At 43.2% G+C, this 17003-nt stretch overlaps 1 protein-coding gene across 1 annotated transcript in view; it reads left to right on the forward strand.

The window, feature by feature from the left end:
- The window catches only part of PARP4 (poly (ADP-ribose) polymerase family, member 4), a 122002-nt gene that overhangs the window by 29160 nt on the left and 75839 nt on the right, over window positions 1-17003 (forward strand). The window contains exons 12-14 of the mRNA XM_005880019.2: window positions 9235-9330; window positions 16385-16568; window positions 16759-16906. Of these exons, the coding sequence (XP_005880081.1) occupies window positions 9235-9330; window positions 16385-16568; window positions 16759-16906 (428 nt within the window). The remainder of the gene's footprint in view (window positions 1-9234; window positions 9331-16384; window positions 16569-16758; window positions 16907-17003) is intronic.

Below are 17003 nucleotides of genomic sequence, written 5' to 3' on the forward strand. Positions count from 1 at the left end.
CCCAGGCCTTCACCCCCCTATTGTCTGTGTCCATGGGTTATGCATATATGCATACAAGGTCTTTAGTTGATCTCTTCCAACCCACCCTCCCTTCCCCGCCTTCCCTCTGAGATTCCACAGTCTGTTCCATGCTTCTATGTCTATGGATCTATTTTGTTTCTCCATTGGTTTTATTCCTTAGATTCCACATATTAGTGAGATCATGTGGTACTTGTCTTTCTCTGACTGGCTTATTTCACTTAGCATGATGTTCTCCAGGTCCCTCCATGCTGTCTCAAAGGGTAAGAGATCCTTCTTTTCTACTGCTGCATAGTATTCCATGGTGTAAATGTACCACAGCTTTTTTATCCATTCATCTACTGATAGGCACTTGGGCTGTTTCCAGATCTTAGCTATTGTGCTTTTGAAATGTAAATGGCCAACTTATGTGCCTGGCTCCCTTTACTCCACATTTTTTGTTTTTCTTTCTTTATTGATTAAGGTATTACATATGTGTCCTTTTGTCCCCATTGCCCCCTCGCACCCCTTTACCCCCGATCATGCCCTCACCCACCTGGTGTCTGTGTCCAATGGTTATGCTTATATGCATGCATACAAGTCCTTTCGTTGATCTCTCTCCCTTACCTCCACCCTCCCCTACCTTCCCTCTGAGGTTTGAGCATCTGATCAATGTTTCTCTGTCTCTGGATCTGTTTTTGTTCATCAGTTTATGTTGTTCATTATAATCCCCAAATGAGTGAGATCATGTGATATTTATCTTTCTCTGACTGACTTATTTCACTTAGCATAATGCTCTCCAGCTCCATCCATGCTGTTACAAATGGTAGGAGGTCCTTCCTTTTTTATAGTAGTGTAATATTCCATTGTGTAGATGTACCGCAGTTTTTTAATCCACTCATCTGCTGATGGGCACTTAGGCTGTTTTCAAATCTTAGCTATAGTAAATGGTGCTGCTATGAACATAGGGATGCATATATCCTTTCTGATTGATGTTTCTGTTTTCTTGGGATATATTCCTAGAAGTGGTATTACTGGGTCAAATGGCAGTTCCATTTTTAGTTTTTTAAGGAAACTCCATACTGTTCTCCACAGTGGCTGCACCAGTTTGCATTCCCACCAGCCATGCATGAGGGTTCCTTTTTCTTCGAATCCTCGCCAGTACTTGTCATTTGCTGATTTGTTGATGATAGCCATTCTGACAGGTGTGAGATGGTACCTCATTGTTGTTTTGATTTGCATCTCTCGGATGATTAGTGACTTTGAGCATGTTTTCATATGTCTCTTGGCTTTCTGAATGTCCTCTTTTGAAAGGTGTCTATTTAGATCCTTTGCCCATTTTTTGATTGGATTGTTTATCTTCCTTTTGTTAAGTTGTATGAGTTCCCTATAAATGTTGGAGATTAGGCCCTTATCAGATATAATGTTGGCAAATATGTTCTCCCATGTAGTGGGCTTTCTTGTTGTTTTGTTGATGGTTTCTTTTGCTGTGCAGAAACTTTTTATTTTGATGTAGTCCCATTTGTTCATTTTCTCTTTAGTTTCAACTGCCCTAGGAGCTGTATTGGTGAAGATATTGCTTTGGCATATGTCTGAGATTTTGTATCCTGTGGATTCCTCTAATATCTTTATGGTTTTCCGTTTTCCGTTTAAGTCCTTTATCCATTTTGAGTTTATTTTTGTGTATGCTGTAAGTTGGTGGTCTAGTTTCATTTTTTTGAATGTATCTGTCCAATTTTTGAAGAGACTGTCTTGACTCCATTGTATGATCTTGCCTCCTTTGTCAAATATTAATTGAACGTATTGGTTGGGGCTGATTTCTGGGCTCTCTATTCTATTCCATTGATCTATATGTCTGTTCTTGTGCCAGTACCAGGCAGTTTTGAGAACAGTGGCTTTGTAATACAGCTTGATATCTGGTATTGAGATCCCACCTACTTTGTTCTTTCTCAGGATCGCTGCAGCTATTCGGGGTCGTTTTTTGTTCCAGATGAATTTTTGGAGAGTTCGTTCTAGATCTTTGAAGTAGGCCATTGGTATTTTAATGGGAAGTGCGTTGAATTTATAGATTGCTTTGGGCAGTATGGACATTTTAATGATGTTGATTCTACCAATCCAAGAACATGGTATGTTCTTCCATCTCTTTATGTCTTCCTCTATCTCTTTTTTCAACGTCCTGTAGTTTTCTGAGTAGAGGTCTTTTACCTCTTTAGTTAAGTTTATTCCTAGGTAGCTTAATTTTTTTGGTGAGATGGTAAATGGGATTGCTTTTTTAGTCTCTCTTTCTGCAAGTTCACTATTGGTGTATAGAAATGCCATAGATTTCTTGGCGTTAATTCTGTATCCTGCTACATTGCCGAATTCTTTTATTAAGTCTAATAGTTTTTTGATGGAGTCTTTAGGGTTTTTTAAGTATAATATCATGTCATCTGCAAATAAGGACAGTTTTACTTCCTCTTTTCCAATTTGGATGCCTTTTATTTCTTCTTCTTGTCTAATTGCAATGGCTAATACTTCCAGGACTATGTTAAAGAGGAGTGGCGAGAGTGGGCATCCCTGTCTTGTTCCTGTTTTTAGGGGAAATGGTGTTAGTTTTTGTCCATTGAGTATGATGTTGGCTCGCACCTCCGCACCTCTTACCAGTCTCAGTGCGCTTTTTTTCTTTCCTTCTAATTGTGAAACTTCCACTCAGCCAGCTTTCCTGTGGTTTTGGATGATCGATGTTTTGTCTTTTACTTGTAGTTTTGATGAGGTTGTGGGAGGCAGCAAGTACATATTTTTACCTATGCCATCTTGGTTCTTACCCTATGTCTTTTGATTGGAGCATTTAATCCATTTACATTTAATGTTATTATTGATAAGTACTTGTTTGTCACCATTTTTATTTTTTATGTTTGTGTTCCTTCTTGCCTTTCTGTTTCTTCTTTTTACAGCAGTCCCTTTAGCATTTCTTGCATTGCTGGCTTAGTGGTAATAAACTCTCTTAGCTCTTTTTTGTCTGTGAAGCTCCTGATTCCACCTTCAATTTGGAATAATAGCCTTGCTGGGTATAGTATTCTTGGTTTCAGTCCCTTGCTTTGCATCAATTTGTTTATTTCATTCCATTCCCTTCTGGCCTGTTGTGTTTCTGGTGAGAAATCAGTTGATATTCTAATGGGAGATCCATTATAGGTAACTTTCTGTCTCTCTCTGGCAGCCTTTAAGATTCTTACTTTGTTGTTGATGTTTGCCAATTTAATTATGATGGTTCTTGGTGTTGGTCTTTTTGGGTTCATCTTCTTTGGAACTCTATGTGCTTTTTGGATTTGCATGGATTTTTCTTGCCAAAATCAGGGAAGTTTTCTGTCATTATTTCTTCAAACAGGTTTTCTATTCCTTGCTCCACTTCCTCTCCTTTTGGTATTCCTATTATGTGGATGTTGTTTTGTTTCATGTTATCCCAAAGCTCCCTTAGGCTCTCCTCTTGCTTTTTAAGTTTTCTTTCCAGTTGCTGCTGTGTTTGTGTATTTATTCCTACCTTGTCTTCTAATTCATTGGTGCGATCCTCAGCCTCTTCTAGTCTACTGTTTAACCCTTCCATTGTGTTCTTTATTGCAGCTATGTTATTCTTCATTTCCTCTTGGTTCCTTTTCATGTTGGTGACATTCTCATTCAGCTTCTTGTAATTCTCATTGAACTGTGTGTATTTGTCATCCAGCCTTTGAGCATCCTTATAACCATTACTCTGAATTCTTTCTCTGACATGTTACTTGCCTCCATTTCATTTAACTCCCTTTCTGGTGATTTCTCTTTTTCTTTCCTCTGAGGATTGTTTTTTTGTCTCCCCATTTTTTGCTCTAATGTTTTAATTGTTTCTATGTCTTAGATCCAACTGCTTTTGGGAGTGGTGCTACTGGTGCGATCTCTCAGGACTCCTAGGCTTGGTGATCTAATGGAGGTCCCTACTTGAGCTATTTGGGTTCTCTTGATGTAGTTGGATCTTGAATGTTACTTTCTTATTCGTGGATGAAATCTCATCATGGATTGGCAATGTGAGTCACCCCTGGCTTTGTTGTGCAAGCTGTTTTGGATGTGACTGTGGTTCTGGCTCTTGTGGAAAAGGTTGTTGAGGTCTCACTGGTATGTGCTCACTGTGGGTTCCCAGAGTCCACGGCCCGGGAAGGAGTCTCGGGGCCTGAGACTCAGGTACTGTGACTTTGGCTGGTGTGGTATGACTCTTGCTGGATTAGTGTCACTCTGCAACTCACTATGAGGGTCCCGGAGCCCATGACATTGGGGGGGGGCAGGTGTCTTATAGTCTGTGGTTGAGGTAGTGAGACTCTGGCCAAAGTGATTTCCCTCTCTGAATTACGAGGGGGTTCAGGATCCAGCAGCTGAGGATGTGGGGATCTCGGAGACTATGGTTGAAACAATGTGACCTTGTCCAGGGAGGCAAGTCCTCAGTAACTCACCAAGATGTCCAGAGGTAGGTTGCTGGGAGGGGGATGTCGGGGATCCTGCTGAGGGAGCCATGTGCCCTTGGTTGGAGAGGCACACACCTATGGGCATCTCATAGAGGGTCCAGGAGCCGTCTGCAAGGGATGTATGCTCGTGGGGCCCACACACTGGATTGGAGCCATTGTGGTGTGCCACTGGCCCCGTGGAGGGAGAAGTCCCAGATTCTGCTTTGGGGGATGTGTGCCTTTGGTTGAATACACATGTCCAACTGCTGCTTACAGAGGCGCCCAAGAGCTGTCTGCTGGAGCAGTGGGTTCAGGGGGTTCGTGTGCTGAAGCGGCGCTACCGTGGGGACTGGATGCCAGTGGCCAGGGTTGTGCCTTGCAGCGGTTCAGAGAAGCACCTAGGGGCCGCCTGCTGGGGCAGCGGATTCAGGGGGCTTGTGCAGTGGATCAGTGCAACTGCAGTGACTGGAGGTCAGCAGTCGAGGAGGGGGAAGTCTGTGTTTCTGCTCCTGGGGCCTTGCACCCTTGGTTGGATATGAGTGCACCTAGTAAAAGCTCACAGAGGCACCCGGGAGTCGCCTGCTGGGGCAGTTGCTTCAGGGGGCCTGCGTGCTGAAACCACGTGATCGCGGTGTCTTTGGGTAGGCAGCCAGGAAGGGGGAAATCCGAATTTCTACTGCCAGGTCCGTGTGCTCTTGTTTGGATACAAGTGCGCCCAGCGAGGACTCAAGGAGGCACTCAGGAGCCGCCTGTAGGGGCAGAGGGCTCAGTAGGCTTGTGTGCTGGAAAGGCACAACTGTGGTGTCTGGAGGTCAGCAGCCAGGGAAGGAAAAGTCCCAATTTTTGCTGCCTTGTGTTCTTGGTTGAAATTGCGCATGCCCAGCGGGGGCTCACAAGGCACCCAGGAGCCGCCTGTTGGGGTGGTGGAGCTCAGGAGGCCTGCGTACTGGAAAGGTGTGACTGTGGTGTCCAGCAGTTGGCAGCTGTGGAGAAGGAAGACTCAGTTTTTGCTGCCGGAGCCTTGCGCCCTTGGTTGGATTTGTGCATGCCCAGCGGTTGCTCACAGAAGCACCCGGGAGCCGTTTGCCAGGGTGGCGTACTCAGAGGGGCCCTTGTGCTGAAGCCACATGAACGAGGTGTCTGTGTACAGGCAGGCAGGAAAGTGGAAGACCAAATTTATGTTGCCGGGCCTGTGCACCCTTGGATACAAGCACGCCCAGTGGGGGCTCAGAGAGGCACCCAAGAGCTGCCATTGGGCCGGTGGGCTCTGGAGGCCTGCACGCTGGAAAGGCACAACTGTGGTGAACGGAGGTCAGCGGCTGTGGAGTGGGAAGACTCACTTTTTGCTGCCGGGGCCTTGCATCTTTGGTTGGATTCGCACACACCCAGCTGCGGCTCACAGAGGCATCCAGGGGCCATTTGCCAGGGCGGTGCACTTAGACGGTCCCTTGTGCTGAAGCCACATGACCGAGGTGTCTGTTGGCAGGCAGCCGGGAGAGTGGGAAGTCCGAATTTCTACTGCTGGGGCCGTGCACTCTTGTTTGGATATGAGCGCACCCAGCAGGGGCTCACAGAGGCACTCAGGAGCCACCTTTGGGGCGATGGGCTCAGGAGGCCTGCACGCTGTGTCTGGAGGTCGGCAGCTGTGGATTGGGCAGACTCAGTTTTTGCTGCTGGGGCCTTGCATCCTTGGTTGGATTTGCGCGTGCCCAGTGGTGGCCCACAGAGGCACTGGGGGCCCTTTGCCAGGGCGGCACACTCACGCACTGATAAGAGCGCACCCAGTGGGGGGCTCACAGCGGCACCCAAGAGTACCTTGTGGGGTGGTGTGCTCAGGAAGCTGCATGCTGGGAAGGTGCAATTGAGGTGTCCGGAGGTCAGCAGCCAGGGAAGGGGAAGTCGCACTTACTGCTGCAGGAGCCATGCAGCCTTGGAGGTGGATGTCCTAGGGTCTGCAGGTCTGCAGGCGGGACAGCAGGCTTTTGGCTGGAGTGGCTGTAAGGTCACCGGCAGTGTCCAAAGCCAATCTGGGTGGTGGTGCTGATGAGTTCCTCGGTGTTTTTATTATTTTCCAGCTTTATTGAGGTATGATTAACAAACACTGTATGTATTTAGGTTGTACAATGTGCTTTTTAAAAAAATTTTTTTTTATTGATTTCACAGAAGAAGGGAGAGGGAGAGAGAGATAGAAACATGAATGATGAGAGAGAATCATTGACTGGCTGCTTCCTGCACACCCCCTACTGGGGATCGAGCCTGTAACCCAGGCATGTGCCCATGACTGGAATCAAACTTGGGACTGTTCATTCGGCAGGCCGATGCTCTTTCCACTGAGCCAAACCAGCTAGGGCAGCCGTGGGCAAACTACGGCCCGTGGGCCGGATCCGGCCCGTTTGAAATGAATAAAACTAAAAAAAAAAAAGACCGTACCCTTTTATGTAATGATGTTTACTTTGAATTTATATTAGTTCACACAAACACTCCATCCATGCTTTTGTTCCGGCCCTCCGGTCCAGTTTAAGAACCCATTGTGGCCCTTGAGTCAAAAAGTTTGCCCACCCCTGAGCTAGGGTCACAATATGATTTTTTAAAGGTATAAATCATGATGATATAATATAGGTATGCAGTATAAAATGATTACCACAATCAACTTAGTTAAAACTTCCATAGCTTGCCCTGGCCAGCTTGGCTCAGTGGATAAAGCATCAGCCTGCGGACTGAAGGGTCCCAGGTTCGAGTCTGGCCAAGGACACATGCCCGGGTTGTGGGCTCGATCCCCAGTAGGGGGTGTGCAGGAGGCAGCTGATCAATGAGTCTCTCTCATCATTGATGTTTCTATCTCTCTCCTTCTCCCTTCCTCTCTGAAATCAATAAGGAAATATATTTTTTAAAAAAAATTCCATAGCTTACCTTTTCTTTTCTTATGTCGAGAACACAAGATCTACCATCTTAGCCAATTCAAGTATACAGTACCATATTATTAATTACTAGTGGCCCAGTGCATGGATTTGTGCACATTGAAATGAAATTAATTAGAAGAAATATTTTAATATCGCTATTCACCCTTTCTCTATAATAGAAGTGTCAACCAAATTCACGATTGACAATGACAGAACGAAACACATGCTTGCAATTGGCGCCAGCAAGAGCTTTATATGTATCGTGCATGTGCGAGTCAACTTAGCCTTTTATAGATATAGAATAAACTTGCTTAATTAAACCTGCTTTCTGATTTAGCTAAACTTTTTCCAGCCCAGTGAAGAGCCCCAACTTCTCTTTCAGGTAATTGTCAGCAACACAGCAGTAAATATCAACACAAAGCAGATTATTGTAAATCTCGAAAGGAGAACAAAGGGTGAAATATTTAACTGCAGCAGTGTTTGACTATATTCTGCGCAGTGAGAAAACCTGAAGTCATTTTCAAGGTCCACCATTTCTTACTTCTTTTCAGTTGGGTCAAGTTTCTAAACTTTCTAAATCTTCGTTTTCCGGCTAGTGAAAAGAAAATAGGATTCCATCGAGTTCCCTATCTACCTACTCAAGGATTTCTATGAGGATCAAATGAGATGAGGCATGTGAAAATGCTTCGCAAACATATGGTTAAAGTGTAAAATGTTTGCACTTGGCTATAAAGCAAGTCGTGTTCCTGGGCTGAAGAAACTCCAAGGAGGCTAGTCGTTGTTAGGGAGAGGAAGCCAGGTGTTGCTACGTGACGTCATTACCAGGTGCCCACAGAGACCGTTTCCTGGCTGGGCTGGGCTGGGCTTGGCTGTGGGCTGCATTTTGTGCCATTGCAGCGTCAGCTGCAATTTGGTGGGGTGTCACTCCGAGGTGGTGGCGGGGCCTGTGTCCCACTTGGGGGAAGCCGAATGTTGCTTTGTTGGTGCCAGGTCCGCACTGCCGTTTCTCTGTAAATGGCCAGTGTGCATCATGGCAGCTCCTGCATTGAGCGTCTGCCCCTGGGTGGTCAGTGCGTGTCATAGTGACCAGTTGGATGATGGGAGGGACACTTACCATATTAGCCTTTCATATATAGAGATAATACCATACTGTACATTACAGATATAAAATTTATTCATCTTATAACTGAAAGTTTGTATCCTTTGCATTGTTTTTTATTTTTTAGAGAGAGTGGAAGGGAGGGCAGGAGGGGATAGAGAGAGAGAGAGAGAAACATCGATGTGAGAGAGACACATCACTTGGTTGCCTCCGCACACACTCCAACCTGGCTGGGGATGGAATCTGCAACCCAGGAATCGAACCCATGACCCTTCAGTGCTGGAGCTGATGCTCTAACCACTGAGAACATTTGCCAGAGAAGTTTGTACCCTTTGACCAAAATCTTCCCATTTCTCCCAGCCATTCTAGTCTTTGGTTCTATGAATTTGACTTTTTAAGATTCCACATATTCTAGTTAGGAGGTCATACAGTTTTTCTGTGTCTGGATTGCTTCACTTAGCATAATACCCTTTAAATAGTACCTGTTTCTGCTAGAATTATGAGGATATAATAAAAAGTTCCTTTTGCCCTGACTGGTTTGGCTCAGTGGATAGAGCGTCGGCCTGCAGACTCAAGGGTCCCAGGTTCGATTCTGGTCAAGGGCATGTACCTTGGTTGTGGGCACATCCCCAGTGGGGAGTGTGCAGGAGGCAGTTGATCTTTGTTTCTCTCTCATCGATGTTTCTAACTCTCTATCTCTCTCCTTTCCTCTCTGTAAAAAATCAATTAAAAAAAAATATATATATATAAAAGTTCCTTTTTTCTAGTAAACATTATAGTGCCCTTTTGTTTTTAGGGGGTTGCTTTTGCCCAAAGTAGTTGAAGATCGTGGTGTGAAAAGAACAGACATTGGAAATCTTGGGAGTGGAATATATTTCAGCAATTCACTCAGGTTAGTATTATTGTATCCTTAATCATGTTACTCATACCCATTACCAAGGAATCATTGCTGAATGCTTGCTCTATGTTTTCCTCTGTCTTTCCCTAGTGAGGGATTTCTCACCCAGAAATGGGTAACTCATTTATTTATCAAACTAAAAAGCTTCTGCCTAGTAAGAGAAACTGCCAACAAAACAAAAAGGCAACCAACCAAATGGTAGAAGATATTTGCAAACAACAGTTCTGACAAGAGGTTAATCCTATATAATAAAAGGGTAACATACAAATCAACCAAACAGTGGAACGACCAGTCGCAGTGACGCACACTGACCACCAGTGGGCAGACGCTTAATGCAGGAGCTGCCCCCTGGTGATCAGTGCACTCCCACACAGGGAGCACTGCTCAGCCAGAAGTCCAGAAGCAGGGCTCATGGCTGGCCGGCGCAGTGAGTGCAGCGGGGCAGTGGAAGCCTCTCCCGCCTCTACGGCAGCACTAAGGATGTCCAACTGCTGTGGGGAGCAGGCCTAAGCCATCAGTTGGACATCCCCTGAGGGCTCCCGGACTGTGAAAGGGCACAGGCCGGGCTGAGGGACCCCCTGAGTGCACGAATCTCGTGCACTGGGCCACGAGTATTTAATATATAGAAAGAACACATACAACTCAACAACCCCCCAAAAAACAAAACAGTCCAATTAGAAATTGGGCAGAGGACCTGAACAGACATTTCTCCCAAAAAGACATACAGATAGCCAAAAAATATATGAAAAGATGCTCAACCTCACTAGATATTAGGGAAATGCAAATCAAAACTACAATGAGATACCACCTCACACCTGTTAAAATAGCTATTATTAGCAAGACAAGTAATAACAAGTGTTAGAGAGGTTGTGGATAAAAGGGCACCCTTATTCACTGCTGGTGGGAATGTAAACTGGTACAGCCACTATGGAAAACAGTATGGAGGTTCTTCAACAAATTAAGAATAGTTACCATATGACCCTCACCACTCTTCTGGGTATCTACCTGAAAAATTTGAAAACATTTATTCGCAAACATATATGCACCACCATGGCAGCATTATTCATGGTGGCCAAGATGTGGAAACAACTGAAGTGTCCTTAGATCAGCGGTCGCCAACCTTTGGGACCTCATGGACCACTGGTTGATGACCGCTGCCTTAGATAGATGATTGGATAAATAAGATGTGGTACATATATACAATTGAATACTACTCAGCCATTATAAGGGATGAACAACATGGGTGATCCTGTTGACTATATTCTATATGCAAACATGTCCCGTTTGCAACAACATGGGTGATCTTGAGAATATGAGAATATCATAGTAAGTGAAATTGGTCAGATAGAAAAAGTCAAGAACCATATAATTTCACTCATATGTGGGCTATAAAACTGAAAACAGCAAATGAACAAACATGACAAACAAACAAAAACTCATAGACTCAGACAATAGTATAGTGGTTACCAGAGGGAAAGCAGGGTGGGATGGGAGGAAGTAGAAGAGGGTAAAGGGAGGATAAATGGTGGTGGAAGGAGACTTGACTTGGGGTGGTAAACACAATATACAGATGATGTATCATAGAATTGTACACCTGAAACCTGTATAATTTTATTAACTGCTAAATTCAATTTTAAAAATTCATGAAAACTTAAAAAAATAAGAAAGAAGCAGGTCACTAAAAGCAACCAGTTTTCTCAGTATACTGTAGAAGCATGTCTTTTGCGGTGGATAGGCAGGAAAATTACATTTGAAATCATCTTAGTGATTTTACTACCCTAAGAACTTTTACATATATGTACCCACTTAATCCTTAAAAAGCCTCCTGATTGTCCCATTGTTATCATCTTATCACAGGTGAGAACACTGAGGGCCAGTGAGAACATCTTGCCCAGGGTCACACAGCATTTTGTCTGTCTCCAGAGCCAGGAATCTTAACTTCTACAGCACATGATCTCTCTTCTAAAAAATTTATTTTATATGAACTCTATATACCTGGAATGACATTTCATCTTGAATATCCTTGTTAATAGTTAAATCTGTCCTCATAGTAGCCACAATGTGTTGTGTGCCTGCCCTGTGTGAGGCACCAGGCTAAGTGCTTCATCTATATTGTTATAAACTCACAACTGGTATTATCATATCATTTATGGAAAGGAAACAGATTCATGGAGATTGAGTAACTTGCCTAAGGTCACAGAGCTAGTTAAAGATGGAAGCTGGGATAAAGAATAATTATCCAGGATATTTAATTATCTAGGATATGTAAAGAGTTTCTACAAATCAATAAGAAAAAGATAAACAACCCAGTAAGCAAATGGGCAAAAGATATGAATAGGAACTTAACAGAAGAGGAAACATGTATGGAAGGTAACATTTGAAAAGATAAGTTTTCAAGAACATGAAAAGTAAACCATAATGCTACCTTTTTTTTACTCTTATCACCTTGACAAAAAAAAAAATAGTTTAACATCTCGAGGTGGCAGTCTCTAGAACAGGGGTGGGCAAACTTTTTGACTCGAGGGCCACAATGGGTTCTTAAACTGGACCGGAAGGCCGGAACAAAAGCATGGATGGAGTGTTTGTGTGAACTAATATAAATTCAAAGTAAACATCATTACATAAAAGGGTACGGTCGTAGTTTGCCCACGGCTGGACTAGACTGTTCAGTCAGGTTCAATAAGCAACATTCAGGATTCAGAAAATTTGGTTCACATTAGGCCCATTATTTTAAAACGAGTCCAGTGGGAGCAGAACTTGTCATCACCTATGCTCATGTGTACATCCTACCCTCTTCTCAACTGTACCTGAGCCAATGGTTCTTTTATTTAAAATGAAGAGAAGTTCTCTAAGACAACAAATGTCATGTTCTGAAGTCAAGGAGCCTGCGTGTCAGAGGGGACCACTCCGTGGCTTCCAGATGCGACTCTTTGGACAACATCAGACCATCTGTCTTTGGTGGCCACCAGTGTCAACCCTGTAGGGTTTCCTTCCTTTATCTTTCTCCCTCCAGTTACCATAGCTCTGGAGTATGGAGAGCAAGTCATTGACCTGGAGGAAAACACATACACCGATGTGCAGGACAGCACAACGTTCCTTCTTATACTGGACCATGCTATCATTATAAGAATGAGATTAGCTACTTATTCTAATTATGGAATAAGATCTCATAAACTGTAGCTGCACCAGGGACTTGATAATGTCCAAACATCTGAATGAAAGCAACAACTGCCCCCCCTCGAAATAAAAAAAATGTCATTTACTCAATTTCCAGTGTAATGAAGCTGAGGAACAGGACACTCAGACACTTGCTTTACTGACAGATTACTCGGCTCAATGGTGTTACAGTGCACAGAAGCTCTGCCTCGGAGACACTGTTCCTGCTAACCCGGCAGCTGAGCCGAGCGTGAGGTTACTGTCCCCTTCACTGAGCTAACTGCTGAAAACCTGACAGCCTCAGAAACACGGAAAACCTCTTGATCCACACCCTGCTGAGACGAAAAGCCATTTTAAATGAGCTGTCTGCACATTCTGACCTCATGATAGAATGTTCCAGTGTAGCCGAGCCTGCCATTCCCATTAGCAGGCTTTAATGAAACAGCGCGGGCCTTACCTTTCTCGTGAGTGGGACTTCTATGGGCACAGGAACGACCTCAGCCAGCAGGCAGCCGTAGAAGGCCACCATGGATGCAGCAGGGTCGTTGTTGGGGAACACCAGCGCCACCTGGGTGCCCCAACCCCCCAATCGGCCCTACCCTGAGCGTGACTGAGGGTGGCATCGCAACCTCCCGATCCGCCCTGCTCTGTGCATGACGGGGCGGCGCCCCAACTCCCCAATCTGCCCTGCTCTGAGCCTGACCAGGGGCTGCACTTAGGGATTGGGCCTGCCCTCTGCCACCCGGGAGCAGGCCTAAGCCAGCAGGTCGTTATCTGCCGAGGGGTCCCAGACTGCGAGAGGGCACAGGCCAGGCTGGGGGACCCCCCTCCCCCCGCCCCCCGAGTGCACAAATTTTTGTGCACCGGGCCTCTAGTAAGAGTATAATTGATAAACCTTTATTTTTTGCATTATCTTGTATAATTGAAGAACAGAGTTGATGGCATGACTCAGGAATTCTATAGTTTGGCCTGTGAACCAGAAAGCAGTGCTTGCCAATCTATAGAATCACAGGGGGGAGTTCCATTGGTGTAAACACTATGGTGCTGATTTTACCCCAGAGTAGTTAAGTCAGAATCCCTAGGGGTGAGGCCTGGGTATCAATAGTTTTTAAGTTCCTGGATGATTGTAATATGCAGCCTGGGTCAAGAATCACTACCCTAGAAAAACTCTAGGCCAGGAGGCATGTATGGGAGTGGCTAAGATCACTAGTAACAGAATGCTGGGAGTGACGCACATGTCCATTGACAGTGCAATGATTTGATATATTTTTGTGTGGTCCTACATGGAGTCCTGCATGGCACTTTTAATAGGTGACTTAACAGCTACATGTGTCAAATGGATGAGCCTGGGCATATAGCACAACAAAAATGATCATATGATTACATATATATGCAAAGTTCAAAAACAAGCAAAACTAAACTTTACATTGTTAAGGGACACATACCAATGTGTCAGTACTATGAAAGAAAGAAAATGATATGCACAAAATCAAGATAGTGATTAGATCACCCCTGGGTGGCAGGGGAGGTGATACCAACAGAAATATTGATGATATTCTATTTCTTAAACTTGGTGGCAGTTATATGGGTGTCTTATTATAATTATTGAAACTTAACATTTATATTACAGGTGCTCTTTTGTGTATAAAATATTTCAAAGTAAAAATTCTTAGATATTTAAATATTTAAAAAATTTCAATTGGCATTCAGTTGAATCTAACCAAATTGAAGTCCATTGTGACTTTTGACAGAGTGGTTTTGGTGAAGAAGTATAAATAGAGCCAAACGGCAGTGGCTTGAGAAGCGGTCAGCAAACAAGCTGTGAAAACTGGACAGATAATATGCAAAAACAGGAAAGAAACTAGACCACCTTCTTACACCATACATAAGAATAAACTCAAAATGGATTAAAGACTTGAATGTAAGACCTGAAACCATAAAACTCCTAGAAGAAAACACAGGCAATACAATCTCTGACATTTCTCTTAGTAATATTTTTTTCTTATATATCTCCTTGGGCAAGGGAAACAAAATAAAAAATAAAAAAATGGGACTACATCACACTAAAAAGTTTTGCACAGTAAAGGAACAATCAACAAAATGAAAAAACAACCTTCTGAATGGGTGTCATCAATAAATCAACAAACAAGTGTTGGTTGAGGATATGGAGAAAAGGGAACCCTCGTGTACTGTTGGTGGGAATGCAGGTTGGTGCAGCTACTATGGGAAACAGTATGATGATTCCTGAAAAAAATTAAAAATGGCCTTGGCCGGTTTGGTTCAGTAGATAGAGCATCAACCTACGGACTGAAGGGTCCCAGGTTAGATTCCCGTCAAGGGTACATACCCAGGTTGTGGGTTTGATCCGCAGTAGGCTGTGTGCAGGAGGCAGCCAATAAATAATTCTCTCTCATCATTGATATTTCTATCTCTCTCTCCCTCTCCCTTCCTTTCTGAAATCAATAAAAAATATTTTTTTAAAAATTAAAAATGTAATTCCCTTATGTCCTCTTTGGAGAAGTGTTATTCAGGTCCTCTGCCCATTTTTAAAAGATGTTTTTTAATTGATTTTTAGAGAGAGAGAAGGAGAGAGAGAGAGAGAGAGAGAGAGAGAGAGAGAGAGAAACTATTGATCAATTGCCTCCTGCACACCCACTTCTGGGGATTGAGCCCAAAACTAACCAGCAACCTCTCAGTGCATGGGACAATGCTCAACCAACTGAGCCACACTAGCTAGGGCTCCTCTGCCCATTTTTAAATTGAATTTTAAAAATTTAAAAAATAATAAAATAAATTTGATTCAAAAAATTAATTGACATTCAGTTGAATTTAATGAAGTCCTTCATGACTTTTGACAGAGTGGTTTTGGTGTAGACATATGAACAGAGCCAAACTACAGTGGACTGAGAAATGGTCAGCAAACAAGCCAGTAGAGATGGTCACTGACTGTGTAGGATGGAGAGAAAGGGAGGAGACAGAGAGGGGGCAGATGTGGAGAGGGTCTAGAAGAGAGTCTAAGTCCAGGTTGCATGGGAAGGAGCTAGCTAGCATGTTTGTGGTTACAAGAAAAGAGCCCACAGAAAGGAGAGGTGTATAAGATGAATGGGGGAATTTTTTTTTTAAGTGCAAGTCTTAGAGAGGAGAGAACAAATGGTCATTAGGCAATGCTTTTACATATTAGTCTTGATCTTTGAAAAAATAGAGTTATGTCCCCAAATGTCCCAACCTGTGTTCCTCATAGCAAAAATTGCTTTATTAAAGCTGCTGATTCCTGAAGAAAGTTACAAAATCCCTCATTTGGGTGTCATTGGAAATTTTTGCTTTTCCTTTTGGATTCAGAAGGCTCGTGAGAATATAGCACCTGTCTTTCCTTTTGTTCAGTTCTTAGTAATACTTGGTATTTAATGTTCTTTCTGAGCTTTAGTGCAGAGAACCTATTTTTTATTTTTTTAATAGTCTTATTTTTTTGTTAATCCTCACCCGAGGATATTTTTTCCATTGATTTTTAGAGAGAGTGGAAGGGAGGGGGAGAGACAGAGAGAGAAATATCGATGTGAGACACATCGATTGGTTGCCTCCCACACGCATCACAACTGGGGCTGGGGATTGAACCTGCAACCGAGGTATGTGGTCTTGACTGGGAATCGAACCTGTGACCCTTTGGTGTGCGGGTTGACGCTCTAACCACATATAGTTGACGCTACATCAAATTTTTAAATAAATAAATGAGTAATACAATTCTAAATGAACTTTCAGAGATATTTCAATAACAGTAAAATTTGGAACGTTCTACCAGTAAAGTCTTTCTGAAAAATCTCCTACGTATGTAATAAAATGTTGTAGCCATGTTACTACAAACTGTAAATTTGTACTTACTTCCTCTCACCTGCAGTACAAGCATTAAGTACTCACACCCAGGAGAGACGGATGGCACTAGGCTCCTGGTCATGTGTGATGTCGCCCTCGGGAAGTGCATGGACTTACACAAGAAAGATTTCTCCTTAACAGAAGCACCACCAGGTTATGACAGTGTCCATGGGGTTCCTGAAACAGCCACTGTCCCCACAGACTTCGAGGTATTTGTATCAAGAAACAAGCAGAGCGGCTCCTGTGTTTACTAAATATGCTTAAGTTTAAATAATTATTGTATATCTAGTGTCTGGCTTCAATATTTTCATATTCAATAATTAGCAAACATGAAACTCTGCTTTTATGAAAACATGTACCAATAAAGGTTATTTCCCCACCTATTTATGTTTGCTCTAGGATGATGAATTTGTTGTATATAAAACCAGTCAGGTTAAAATGAAATATATTATTAAATTTTGCATACCTGGAGATGAAGTAAAGGACTTTCATCCTTGTAATAATATTGAATTAGAGGAACACACACCTGAGGTTTCAAAGGTTGAAGGTAAGACACTGTTCTTTTGTGTGTGTGTGTGTGACGATCACATTTTATTTTTATTTTTTTAATTAAATCTTTATTGTTCAGATTATTACAGTTGTTC

Source organism: Myotis brandtii, unplaced genomic scaffold, assembly GCF_000412655.1.
Source record: "Myotis brandtii unplaced genomic scaffold, ASM41265v1 scaffold62, whole genome shotgun sequence".
Taxonomy (NCBI): domain Eukaryota; kingdom Metazoa; phylum Chordata; class Mammalia; order Chiroptera; family Vespertilionidae; genus Myotis; species Myotis brandtii.